General features: G+C 50.6%; 1 protein-coding gene across 1 annotated transcript in view; it reads right to left on the bottom strand.

Annotated features, from left to right (window-relative positions):
- The window catches only part of LOC147525881 (scavenger receptor cysteine-rich type 1 protein M130-like), an 84610-nt gene extending 76086 nt beyond the window's left edge, over window positions 1–8524 (bottom strand). The window contains 3 exon segments of the mRNA XM_086630841.1: window positions 1724–1729; window positions 7941–8255; window positions 8503–8524. Of these exon segments, the coding sequence (XP_086486967.1) occupies window positions 1724–1729; window positions 7941–8255; window positions 8503–8524 (343 nt within the window).
- Between the last annotated feature and the right edge of the window lie 5158 nt (window positions 8525–13682).

Here is a 13682-nt window from a genome sequence, read left to right as displayed (position 1 = left end):
AGGCCGTACTTGCAGGTGGGCAAAGGCCCGTGCAGGTGGCTGTAATGCTGCAAACCCCCTTGGTTTGTTTTATGGTGCAGAAAGGCCAAGTCCCAACCTGCAGGCCCTGGGACAGCAGATCCTGCCCTTCCTGCATGGATCAGGGCTCCTCCTGAGGGCAGTGGGATGTGAGGGCGAGCAATGGCAAGTGTAGAAAAACTGGGAAACAACTCCTGGCCTACCCAAGCAGAGGGGATTGAGAAACTGAGTGCAGAGCCTCAAGATCATGTTTCTCCTGGAAGGCCTCAATGGCAGAGGCAGGTGCCGTAGCCAAGAGGACAAAGACCTCAGTCCTGTTGGGCTTAAGGGAGGGTCTGGTGTTCTGCTGAGGGTGTCTAGTTGGTGTTAGGGCATGGGCTCGCTTTGCGGAGAAGGGTTGTGTGTAGGGTAGGGGGAGGGTCAGGGTCAAGGGGAGCATTTTAGTGTTTGGGATAAAGGCGAGGAATGAGAGTGAGTAATGGGGTAAGAGTAAGTGTTGGTGGTTTTGGGATTTGGTCTAGAGGTAAGGTTTGAGGTTTGGGATTAGTGTAGTGGATTCCTGTCAGGGTGATGGGTGCCATTTATAGGTAGGGTCATGGTTTAAAGTTACTTGTTAGAAACAGCATAAAGACCTAATGTGAATGTTTTCACAGTCAGCATCACAGTAGCATCAATATTACCCAAACATATCTTTCCTCTTCAAAATCTTTCATCTGTGTTGCACAAACCTCTCTTACCTCCCCCAAATCGTGTGCCACCTAACGCTGACCTCCCCAAATCTTTCCTCTTGTTGGGAGGAGGAAATCATCTCATCTGCTCCATCTTACTGGTCGGGTGGAAGACCCCCACTATAATGTCACCTGTCCCTGCCCTCCCTTTAGTCCTGACCCATAAGCTCTTTGTCAGCTCCTCATCCTCCTCATTACATAGTACTGTAATGGCTTTCAAGGTCAGAAATGACCTCACAGACAGCATCCAAGGGGGCACAATGTGCTGCTGTGCTGGAGAGGCCTCTTCACAGCCTCCCCAGCAGTGTTGAAGGCAGGTGATGCCTTCCACCACCCCAAGGTAGCCTGTCTGCTACCAGATCATGCTGCAGAAGGGCTCCCATGTGCCCTGTGATGCATTTGGATCTTTGCCCAGGAATCAGCAGGGCTCATTGAAAGAGCTTTAAACTGGATTTGAAGGGGAAAAGGGATAAAATCAGGTTCACCAGGGATAAGTCTAGGGGTGGTATGCCAGTGTTTGAGGGAAGATGTGCTAGTGAGGTCATTGGTCTGCTGTCTCAATGGATGTAGGGGATAGATATCCATGTGGCAGCAAAGACACAAGGGTTGTTGGTGTATTAGAAACCACAGAAGCACCTGAGAATTATCTCTGGGTGACTCCAGGATGGACAGGCTCACACTGGCTGGACTCCCTTTACTGCTGACTCCCTCACACACCTGTCCCTGCAGATTGCCTGTGCTCTTCTGGCACCTCCCAGGGCTCTCCAGAAGAACGTTCACCTGCCATCAGTGCTCATACATGCTGTAGAGCACCAGGCAGGCCACTGTGAGGCCATTCACTATCTGCGTGGGCTCTGACCACCAAGAAGAAAATCCTGAACCAGCCTAGAAGGTTTATCTAACCTAAATTTTCCCTGGCGCAACTTGAGGCCATTCCCTCTCGTCCTGTCATTCATAAAGTGGAAAAAGAGACCGACCCCCATCTCCCTACAACTTCCTTTCAGGTAATTGTAGAGAGCGATAAGGTCCCCCCTGAGCCTCCTCTTCTCCAGACTGACCAGTCCCAGCTCCCTCAGCTGCTCCTCATAGGACAAGTTCTCTAAACCCTTCACTAGTTTCGTTGCACTTCTCTGAACCCGCTCCAGCACTTCAATGTCCTTCTTGAAGTGAGTGGCCCAAAACTGGACACAGTACTCCAGGTGTGGCCTCACCAGTGCTGAGTATAGGGGGACAATCACTTCCGTGCTCCTGCTGGCCACACTGTTTCTGATCCATGCCAGGATTCCGTTGGCTTTCTTGGCTGCTTGGGCACAGTGCTGGCTCATGTTCAATCGGCTGTTGACCAGCACCCCCAGGTCCTTCTCTGCTGTGCAGCTTTCCAGCCACGCTTCCCCAAAGTGCGACACTTGTGAGCCTCTGGAATGATCATGACGACAGCCGCCACTGCCCGGAGACATCCTGGCCATCCTGTGCTGACTGCATCCAATTGTTTGGAAAAATACGCTGCTGCTCGCTTGCAGGGTCCCAGCCGTTGGGCTAAAATTCCCAGGGTCACTCCTTGTTTTCCATAACCAAAAAAGTTTAGTGACATTTGGCAAGCCCAAAGCAGGGGCTCTCAGCAGTTCTAATTTTAACTCTTTGAATGCTCTTTTGGCCTCGTCAGTCCAGATTAATTGTTTCTGATTGTCTTTCAGTAATTCATATAAAGGTTTCACTAACAGTCCGTCATTATGAATCCATAAGCCACACCAACCTGTCGTTCCTAGAGAAGTTCAAAGTTCCTTTCCCATAGTTGGTTCTGGAGTCTGGCAGATGGCCTCTTTCCGTTCATTTCCAAGCTGCCGGTGTCCTTTGGAAATCAGGTATCCCAAGTAGATCACTTCCCTCTCCAGGATTTGGGCTTTCTGTAATGACACTCGATAACCGCTTAATCCAAGGAAGTTCAATAAACTCACAGTCCATTCTTTACACTCTTCTCTCCTTTCTGTAGCTATCAAAATGTCATCCACGTATTGTGAAAGAATGCCATTGCCTGGAGGCCTTTCCCAAAGTTCCAATTCCCTTGCTAATCAGTTTCCAAAAATTGTAGGGCTATTTTTAAATCCTTGGGGTAACACTGTCCATGTGAGTTGAGTTTTACGTCCCAAATCGGGGTTTTCCCATTCAAAAGCAAATAGATTACGGCTTTTGGGGGCCGAGGTGAGGCACAAGAATGCATCCTTTAAATTCAGAACTGTGAATCATTCACACGTTTCTTTCAGGCTGGACAACAAGGTGTACGGGTTTGCTACTACGGGATACAGTTCCTCCACAATTCTGATTACTGCTCTTAAATCTTGTATTATTCCGTAATTCCCATCTGGTTTCTTTACTGGTAAAATTGAGGTATTATATTCTGATTCACATTCAACCAGTAACCCAAACTCTTGGAATTTTTCAGTTGTTTCCTTTATGCCCCTTCGGCCTTCCAACCTTAAAGGATATTGTTTTATTCTAACCACACCAGAACCAGGTTTTACTTCCACCTTTATCGGTACAGTTCTTTGCTTTCCCTGGAATCTCAGAAGCCCATACCCCTGGACACACTTGATCTGGGATTTCTTCCATCTCTGAGGTACCTTCAGTTTGTTTTCAATTTGGATCATAGTCAAACTTAAGACTTCAATTAATCAATCATCTTTTGCTTTGAATTCTACTTTACCCTTTTCAAAAATTATTTCTGCCTCCAATTGCTCTAACAGGTCCTGTCCAAGTAAAGGTTTCGGAGATTCTGGTAAATAAAGGAATTGGTGAATCCCTATTTGTTTTCCAAACTGAAATTTAATTGGCTGTAGAAAGAAAGCCTTTTTCTGCTGGCCAGTGGCTCCTATTACAGCTACGAAATCATGATCTACAGGTATTAGTTCTTGATTTAATACAGAATATGAGGCACCCGAATCTATCAAAAATTCTACTTCCTCATTCTGGTTCCCCAGCTTTAATTTCACCAGTGGATTCACCAGGGTAGATTCCCCTGTCATTTAGCTTCAGCAACCACCTCGGGCTTTAATTTAGGGCATTCCCTTCTCCAATGCCCTCGTTTTCCACAGTAGGCACACTGGTCTGATCATAATGTTTGGAAACCCCCTCGAGATCCCCAAGACCCTCCTCTGCCTCTGCCTCCAGGGGGTCCTTGGGGTCCAGCACTTCGTTGTCCTAATGCCGGGATTGTTGCTGTGGCGATTGTTCTTTCATTTCTTCCTCTGTTCCTGTACACCCTCCGTGCTTTTTCAAAATCCCACACTTTGGGCTCTTTTAGTTTTTCGAGTTTTCTTCTAATATCTTCTGATGACTGGCCCAAACCCAACAATACCAATTGTTGCTGCCCTACATCAGATGAGGGGTCTAAGGTGGTAGATTTATGCATTGTCCATCGTAATCTAAGAATTCCATGGGGGTTTCGGTTTGCCCTTGCTTCACAGCATGGAGTGCTGACCAATTTACAGCCTTTGGGATCGCGTTCTCTAATCCAAATTTTATCCAATTTTGATATCGCTTTAACGTGCGATAGTCTGTATTATCATCTGGATCCCAATGCGGGGCAGTCAGAGGAACACATGGATCGACTCCCCCTGCCAGCGTTCCGGCTGTCATTCCAGCCTGCACATGAGTTCGGGCGGTTTTTAAACTGTTTCCCAGTTTCAGTCGTTGCATTTAACATTATGTCGGTGTGGGAAAATGACTGAAATTGGAGGGGAATGGGAGAATATTGTTCCCCAGAATTCAGCTAATATTAGAGCAGCTCTGACATGAAGCACAGCTGCTGCTCCCAGGAACAAACAAGGCCTCAATATCCCTGAAATGGGGAGTGGAGTGATACGAAGGTATCATGGCTCATCCCTCTTATCGGGGATAAGAAATAACGAACAAGGCCTACGCAATACCCTTGAAATGGGGAGTAGAGTGGTACGGAGGTATCACGGCTCATCCTTGTTGTCAGGGATGAGAGGCGCCTGGTAAAGATAACCACAAAAATGCCATCAAGGGAAGTGAATCACAACCGCTGCCTCAGCAGTGATGGCGAAATTGTGTCCTTCAGCTACTAAGTCACACCTCCACCCGCCTCTGAGCTGCGAACACCCCTCAAACAAGCAATTTACACCAATCCTAATTTGTGAACACCCCTCATGAGAGAAATTTACACCAATCCTAATAAAAGTTATGTATGACTAGAGTCACTCGAGCTCCACCTAAAAAAATATGAAAAAGTATAAAATGGCAGCAAACGAAGGGGAGGTAAGGTCAAGGGACCTGCACAGGAGATCCAGTTCTTAGGAATAAAATGTCACATTCCAGGGGAAGTGATCAACAAAATATCAGCTGTGTCCCCACTAACAATGAAGAAGGAAACACAAGCCTTCCTAGGTGTTGTGCATTTTTGGAGGAGGCACATTCCAAGTTACAGCCTAATTGTGAGCCCTCTCTACCAAGTGACCCAGAAGAAGAACGATTTTAAATGGGGACCTGAGCAACAGCAAGCCTTTGAACAAATTAAATGGGAGAGTGTTCATGCAATAGCCCTCGAGCCAGTCCAGGCAGGACAAGATGTTACAAACGTGCTCTACCTTGCAGCCGGGGAGAATGGCCCTACTTGGACCCTCTGGCAGAAAGCACCAGGGGAGGCTTGAGGTCAGCCCCTCAGGTTTTGGAGTCAAGGGTGCAGAGGATCTAAAGCCCACTGTACTCCAACTGAAAAGGAGATATTGGCAGCATATGAAGGAGTCTGAGCTGCTTCAGAAGTGGTTGGTACTGAAAAGCAGCTCCTCCTGGCACCCCGACTGCTGGTGCTGGGCTGGATGTTCAAAGGAAGGATCCCCTCCACACATCATGCAACCGGTGCCACATGGAGTAAGTGGGTTGCACTGATCACACAAAGGGCCCGAATAAGAAACCTCAGTCATCTGGGAATTTTGGAAGCGATCACAAATGGGCCAGAAGGCAAAGAGTTTGGAATGTCACCAGAGGAGGAGGTGCCACGCGCTGAAGAGGCCCCCCTGTATAATGAACTATCAGAGAGTGAAAAGCGATGTGCTCTGTTCACGGACGGGTCCTGTTGCATTGTAGGGAATCATCGAAGGTGGAAAGCTGCTGTGTGAAGTCCTACGCAACGAGTTGCAGAAGCTGCTGAAGGAGAAGCTGCTGAAGGAGAAGGTGAATCGGGTCAGTTTGCAGAGGTAAAAGCCATCCAACTGGCCTTAGATATTGCTGAGAGGGAAAAGTGGCCAGTGCTCTGTCTCTGTACTTACTAATGGATGGTGGCAAATGCTCTGTGGGAGTGGCTACAGCAGTGGAAGCAGAGCAACTGGCAACGCAGAGGCAAACCCATCTGGGCTGCCCCGTTGTGGCAAGACATTGCTGCACGAGTAGAAAAGCTGGTTGTGAAAGTACGTCATGTAGATGCTCATGTACCCAAGAGTCAGGCCACTGAAGAACACTGAAGCAACCAACTAGACAGTGGATCAGGCTGCTAAGATTGAAGTTGCTCAAGTGGAGCTCGACTGGCAACATAAGGGTGAAAAATTTTTAGCTCATTGGGCACATGATACCTCAGGCCATCAAGGAAGGGATGCCACATACAAATGGGCTTGTGATTGAGGGGTGGACCCAACTGGATGCGATTGCACAGGTTATCCATGAGTGTGAGACATGCACTACAATCAAGCAGGCCAAGCGGTTAAAGCCTTTCTGGTATGGAGGCTGATGGTCAAAATATAAGCATGGGGAGGCCTGGCAGATCGATTACATCACAGTTCCACAAACTCACCAAGAAAAGTGCCATGTGCTCACAATGGTGGAAGCAATGACTGGATGGCTGGAAACATATCCTGTGCCCCATGCCACTGCCCAGAACACTATCCTGAGCCTCGACAAACAAGTCCTATGGCAGCATGGCACCCCAGAATTGAGTCAGACTACAGGACTCATTTCCGCAACAACCTCATAGACACTTGGGCCAAAGAACATGGCATCGAGTGGGAGTATCACATCCCCCATCACGCACCGGCCTCTGGGAAAATTGAACAATCCAATTGGCTGCTAAAAACAACACTAAAAGCAATGGGTGGTGGAACCTTCAAACATTGGGATGATCATTTAGCAAAAGTCGCCTGGCTAGTTAACACTAGTGGATCTGCCAACCGACCTGGCCCTGCCCCATCACAACTCCCACGTACTGTAGAAGGGGATAAAGTCCCTGTAGTGCGCATGAAGAATATGTTGGGGACGGTGGTCTGGGTTAGTCCTGCCTCAGGCAAAGGCAAATCCACCCATGGGATTGCTTTTGCCCAAGGACTTGGGTGCACTTGGTGGGTGATGCAGAACAAGGGGGAAATCCAACGTGTGCCTCGAGGGGATTTGATTTTGGGAGAGAATAGCCCATGAATTAAATTGATTATGTTAGTTGCTAAATAACCCTGATACTGTATGTCATCATCACAGCCATTGCTGTATGCTATATTAATGGTCTTACTGCAAGAATCACCCAAACCAACGATGCACGGACTTTGATGAAGCCAAGCAAATTGCAGCAATGATGGAGCCTAGAACTGGCTTCAGCAACTGGTGTCCAGCAGCTTTCCCACTTTTGACGTCTTCAACCCATGGACATGGATCGTGCCAGGTACACCAGCCATGAGCTCCGGGTGCAGCGTGCAACAACCTAACACCGCACACCATCTCTCCTGACCTGAAAGACTGGTATGACAGATGGAGCCCCAAAGTCATGGATGAAATGAACTCAACAAACACGTTAGAGGGATGACCCATAGATTCAAGAAATGATATCGCTCTGTGTGTCTGTGTGTATATATATGTCAGGAAAAGTGGTACACAAGGACCCTCAGCGTTGTTGGCTTGGAGCTGGCTGAATGAGTGGAGACCGGGAGAGATCAGTGGACATCCTGGGGCAGGATTGGACGAATCATCTGCAGCCAAAGACACTGGCTGAGACACAGTGGCACGGTCAGTTCAGCCTTGGGTAAACTCTCTCTGGGCTTTTCCCAGGGCCTGAGGACATCAGCAATGACAATCCCAGCTCAGCAGTTAGACCAGCATCACCAGGCCCTGCTCTGGTGTCTGCTGTTGCTCCCTGAGGGCATCGGCAAGGTCCCTTCTCCCATCTGGACCCCAAACGTGAGGAAGAGGTTGTCTCCTTACCTGAACACATCACTCCAGCGTCTTCAGTGTGAGCACAGTTATGTTTACCCCATCCTCTGTGTGTGCAGTCAGACACGGCAGACTCCGTGCCATTACAGCCAACATCATCCATCCAAATGGGGCCAGATCCTGGACCAAAGTGTCCGTAATGAGGAGCTCCAACAGCAGATCCACAGTCCAGCTGCTTACAAACCACTGCCGCATCGTTCATGCTCCAGTAGTCATCACACATGGTGCCCCACTGGCCCTCGTGTTTCACCTCCACTCTCCCAGCACAGCGCCTGCTGCCATTCACCAGCCTCATCTCCGCAGCTCCTTCAAACACCAACATGAGATCACTTAGGAGAGCGCTGAGGCCCAGCAGTGCAGGACTGGGGGAATTTGTCACTCGTGCAGAGTCAGGGTGGGAACCCTCTGCCATCTGGGCTGTCCCTACTGCAGTGCAGGGGTCCCTTCTATCCCCACGGACTGTGCAAGGCTGGGTATGCCCAGGTCCAGCCCTGCTGGGTCATTCACCATCTCACCACACAAGGCACCTTTCCCCACCCTAATGGCCACCTACCTCTGCTCATGCCCTCCCGCATGCTGACCAGCCCTGCACTGACCACCTATTCCTCTGGGCACCCACTCCTCCCCAGCCCAGCAATCCTTGAACAACCCCAGGTACCCAAACCTGCAGCTTCCCATGCAAACCACCTGCCCTGGCACCATCCAAACCCACCCCCACCCCCAAGGCTTTCCATGTTCCCTCTGAGATGATCCAGAGGATCGTGCCTCCCACATCCCCTCCTCGCCCTGGGTGTCAGTCCAGCCCCTGCACTTGGCCGGACGCTCCAGGAAGGATGTCTCTCTACTGAAGATGCCCCAGTCTTCTTTTCTCTGTGGGGCACAAACTGCCCTGATGGGGTCATTGGTCACCTGGAACAAGGGGCCAGTGAGCAGCACACAGGTCCTCCAGGGACCCCAGCGGTTGGCTGTGCCTTGGGCATCTCTGGGTGCTGCCATCACGAGCTAGGCCACCACCAGCTCCAGAGCTCAGAGGTAGGGAAGAGTGAGTCCCAAAATGGTACCCCAGGACAGGGTGTCTAGGAATCCAGCCAGCCACAGGCTGCCCTAAACACTGGAGCCCTGGAAAAGGAGACACTCTCTCCCACACCAATGGGCATAGAGAAGGGCCTGGGGTCCATGGACTTGAGCGCCTTCTGGCCCTTCTCAGGAGCATCTTGCAAAGAAACTCCCGATAGATCCCGATGACCATGCTGGTACCCGCTGGCCCTGGGCTGTGGGACAAGGGACCCGGTACTTACCCTTGCACAGCTGCACCCAGAGGAGCAGCCACAGCATCCGAGGGGACAGAAGTCCCTCTCTGCCCATCCTGAGCCTCCTGCCCTGCCAGCACATCCCTGCTGCACCACACTCCCTGCAACAGCTCCTGCGGACTCAGGGAACAACAATGATGGGATGGCAATATATCTCTGCAGACACCAGCCCAGCTACAGGAGCAGCCAATCGAAGCAGCAGCACCTTTTTAGACATTATTGGGAGCTATCTCGCCTCCGACACAGCCCAGCCCTCCAATGAACTTCTCCAGCGCCATTCATGACCATATATGAGGGACGGCTCCACCGCAGGTGTCACGTCACTGTGGTGGGAGGCTGTCACGGACAGGGCTGGTTGTAGTGGGGGAAATGGGTCTTTCACTCCTTGAACCTCACCGTGTGGATCAGGAGCACTGAACATCTCCAATGCTGGGCACATCCAAGAGCCCAATGGGTGAGTGTCCAGCCATCCCCATGCCATGGGAACCACCGGGCTAGGACTGCACTGGAGTCTGGGTCAGGAAGGAAACAGGTCCTGCCCCTGATCCACACCCCGCTGTGCTGGGAGCAGAGGTGGGAAAGGGCCTTAGCCCAGGCCAGAGCCCCATCCCAGGAGCACTGGCTCCCCCATCCCTCCCTGGAGAGCCCCACGGAAGGTCCCTCACAGGAGCCAGAGCTGGGACACATCCCTGTCCTGGCAGCAGACACTCAGACCAGAGGCTCAGACAGATCCCTGACTCTCAGACTGTCACCAAGGGGCCGTTATTCCCCACGGGTGGCTCAGGAGCTGCAGCCTGCAGGTGCACAAACCACAGCCCACGTCACCTCGCAGCGCTCGCCGTGCTCCCCCTGCTGCGCCTGGGCAGGAAGTCTGCGGTTTTCTCCTGGCGCCATGCCCGGGTGCATCCCTGCGGTGCCCCCAAGCCACCCTACTCCGACTGCTCCAGCCAGGGCTGCAGGGGCTGCTCCTTCGGCCTCGCAGACAAGGGGCCAGGCAGCTCTTGTCCTCCATGATGCCCTTGTGACAGCACATGGCTGCTCTGCACCGAAACCCAGAGCCATGGGGTGCCATTGGTGCTGTGAACTCATGCCCTCCTACTGCCACTGCTGTGTGCTTACGGGTTATAGTGACAGTGACATCACACTTCTCCTACAGCCACTGCTATGTGTGTGTATGAGTTACATCATCGCACGTGTGTGCAGCACATGGACTTCTGCTGAGAATGGTTCTTCTGAAAAGGCATATTTGGGCATTGTTTAAATGTGATTTTGGTGACATCAGAAGCACCTACACAAGCTATGTGCCACCTGCTGCCCTATCAGCTACTCAGACACAAGCACATACCAACCTATTTTTTTGATTTACTCACATAATGGGTGGGTGACCCCATCTGGCAGCCCCCACCCACTTACCTGCTCAATCCCCACCTGTGGGTTGGGAGAGGGAACTAGAAGGACAAAAGCAAGAAAAAAATCTCATGGATCGAAATACAGTTTAATAGGTGGAGTAATCACTCACAACAGCGTATCAATGCCCAGCCAGTACTGGGCAAAGGACACTTTGAAGAGTGCCCCACCACTCCCCCAGTTTTATTGCTGACCATGACGTCATGGCAGCTGTCCTGCCTTTGTCCCCTCCCAGACGCTCACCACCTCCCACCTCCTTGCTGCCAGGGCAGTGAGAAACAGAGGCGGCCATGACACGGTACAAGTGCTGCTCAGCAATAGCTACAACGTTGGTGTGTTACCAAAGCTGGTTTGGCCACCAAGGCAAAGCACAGCACCACAGGGGCTGCTGACAATAAAATTAGCTCCATCCCAGCCAGACCCAGTGCAATCTCCACCCCTTAATCCATCCTGTTTGCATGCTGCTCAGGTCCTACAGTATCCAATACACTTTCATCCACCATCACCACCTTCCACATCCTTTCACACGACATACACACACATACTGGCTTTGGCGGATGCGGCTCAGTGGACCTGGACATGTCCTGGCACACTTCTGACTCCCCTCACTCACTCAGCCAGAGCTTTCTGAAACAATCACATCATCAACCTAAGGACAAGGGAACCTATAGAGCACCAGCCTGCAGCCCACAGTGGTCTTGCAGGTAGCTGTGAGATCCTCCAGCACCATGGGGAAAGGGAGTTCCCCACCACCACTCTTCCTCTTTAGCACCTCAAAATCCAGAGTGCAGCTCATGGGTTCATTGCCTGGTCCTTCTGGTTCACATGGTCATTTTGGAGATCCCTTTCAGGTCTTGTCCATATTGTTCCTATACACGTATTCTTCTGAAGCTGGCATGCATTTTGTACTGGTTTTCCATGTTCACAGACAGCATTGCCTGTGTCTTGCAGCACGGAGAAAAGCTCAGAGTCTGCCCCAGTAACCCTGCATGGTCATCCTACTGGGCAGGGCTGGGACTCAGGGGCTTCCTAGATCAGTTCACAGGATTGGGGTCTTCTTTACGCTTTAAGAGGATTAGTGCAGAGGGCCCCTTGGTGGCCTCCTGGGAGGAGACAATAGCCCTCTGGCATGTTCCAGCTTCTCTGTGTTCTCCCTGATACCTGAAAAGGAAATTGGACTTTCCAAGACTCGTTTTAAAGTTTTAGAAAGCAGGTATTCTTTATTGCAGCGCTGGATGCACGGGGGATTTCTCCTCCTAGCGTGCACACCCGCCGTAGCAGTTTTCTTGTATTTATACAGACACACTCATAACCCCCTCCCCAAAAGGGCAGTCTCTCTCTCGGGAGATCATTTCCATAGTCCTCGCCTCAGGATCCACCTCAGGCTCCTCCTTGACATGCCTCCTGGTGGTCGTGGGCAGGGGTCTTTGGGATGAAGGCCGCAGGTCTTCCTCGCTGTGTGTTTTTCACTTCTTCCCTAAATCTCTAAAATTCTTGTTTTGGCTGGGCCCGTAGAGCCAAACCGTTTCCCTGGCCTTGAGTGGACACCTGGCTGTCTCTTACTTGTTATTGCTTGAAGACAAATGTTAGTTCTTGTTAGTCCTTATCTCTCCTCTTTGTCTGTTTTTCTCCCTATGGTTCAGGAGTTACAACCCTATCCCCCTATCATCCCTACCTCTTGAAGTCCCCCTCATTCCAAACATGTCTGGCCACCTCCAGGAACCTGGTAAAGTGGGGGACATCGACCCCTCCTTGTACTGTTGTTTTTATTCACATTTAAACTCTGAGTGTTCATTCCATTAGCTCTTTTTAGGGAAGGTTTTATCCATTTTATACCTCTGTTATAATGGCCATATATATTTAATTTCTCTGGCTTTATGAATGCTTTGATATATATTTACATGCATCGAGGTATCTCTCTTTTAAATATTGTATCTATCATCAATAAAAATACATACATATTTGTACAGTCACTTTCATGTATATTTTTTTCTTGAAATGTACGTATTGTACACATGTGGGTATTATGGTGTTAAAAAATGGCTGTCACACAACAGCAGTGTCAGAGCTCAGTGCTTGTGCTCGACGTGAGACCTTCTCCCGCCTCCATCTGCTTCCAGTCTGCACGACCCTTCTCCAGAGAACCACCTCGGGCCACTCCCAGGTCTGGTGTGAAAATCTGCCCTGCCGTGCTGAGGATCCCCTCTGAGCAGGGGCGGCACACAGCCTTTTCCACATGCCTCCTCACCCGGCCGTGGGCTCCCTGCTCGGCAGCGCCTGGAGCCTGTTGGAGCCAAAGTGTTAACAGTAAGAAATGTATATCAGCGAATATAAAAAGAGCACTGTCCTTGAGATAAGAAGGTAGGATGAAACTATGAAAAACAAGATGCTGAGCAAAACATACTAACCGCAAAAATGTTGAAACATTGTAACAAACGTAGAAATCTCTATCCAATCACAGTGTATATCATACTCGTGCTTGTCGCGTGAACAGTAGTGCTAGACCAATTAACTTGCTAAGTACAGCGCATGAAGGCATGTACAGAACCGAGCTATGCTATAAAAAGAGCAGTGTCACAGAATAAAGCTGAAGCCTTTTTACTCATCATATTGATGCGTCTTGCTTCCCCGTCTTCGGCCGCGACATCTGGTGACCCCGACGTGATCGAGAGGGTTTGCAACGACCACAACGCGGACGAGAGAGAGGACGGCCATCCCGGCGCCCAAGGGATTGGGCGGATAGCCCGTGAGAGGCGGACGGCCCGAGAGAGGCGGATAGCCCGTGAGAGGCGGATCGCCCGAGAGAGGCGACAGCGTAGCGCTACGGCTGACCGGTGAGTCAGGCAGACCGAGGTCTGGTTCGGGATGGGGAACGCTGCAATGACAGCCTGGGAACGAGATGATGGAACGGGACGTTGCATTGTCGTTGTTGGGAAGCTTCTTAGAGGAGCGTGGATTAAAACTTGGAAAAAGATATTGGCCCCTGATTGCAGGGGGGTATGCAAAAGATATTATC

This window comes from Tauraco erythrolophus, unplaced genomic scaffold, assembly GCF_009769465.1.
Source record: "Tauraco erythrolophus isolate bTauEry1 unplaced genomic scaffold, bTauEry1.pri scaffold_53_arrow_ctg1, whole genome shotgun sequence".
Lineage (NCBI taxonomy): Eukaryota > Metazoa > Chordata > Aves > Musophagiformes > Musophagidae > Tauraco > Tauraco erythrolophus.
This window is presented reverse-complemented; position numbering and strand designations above follow the sequence as displayed.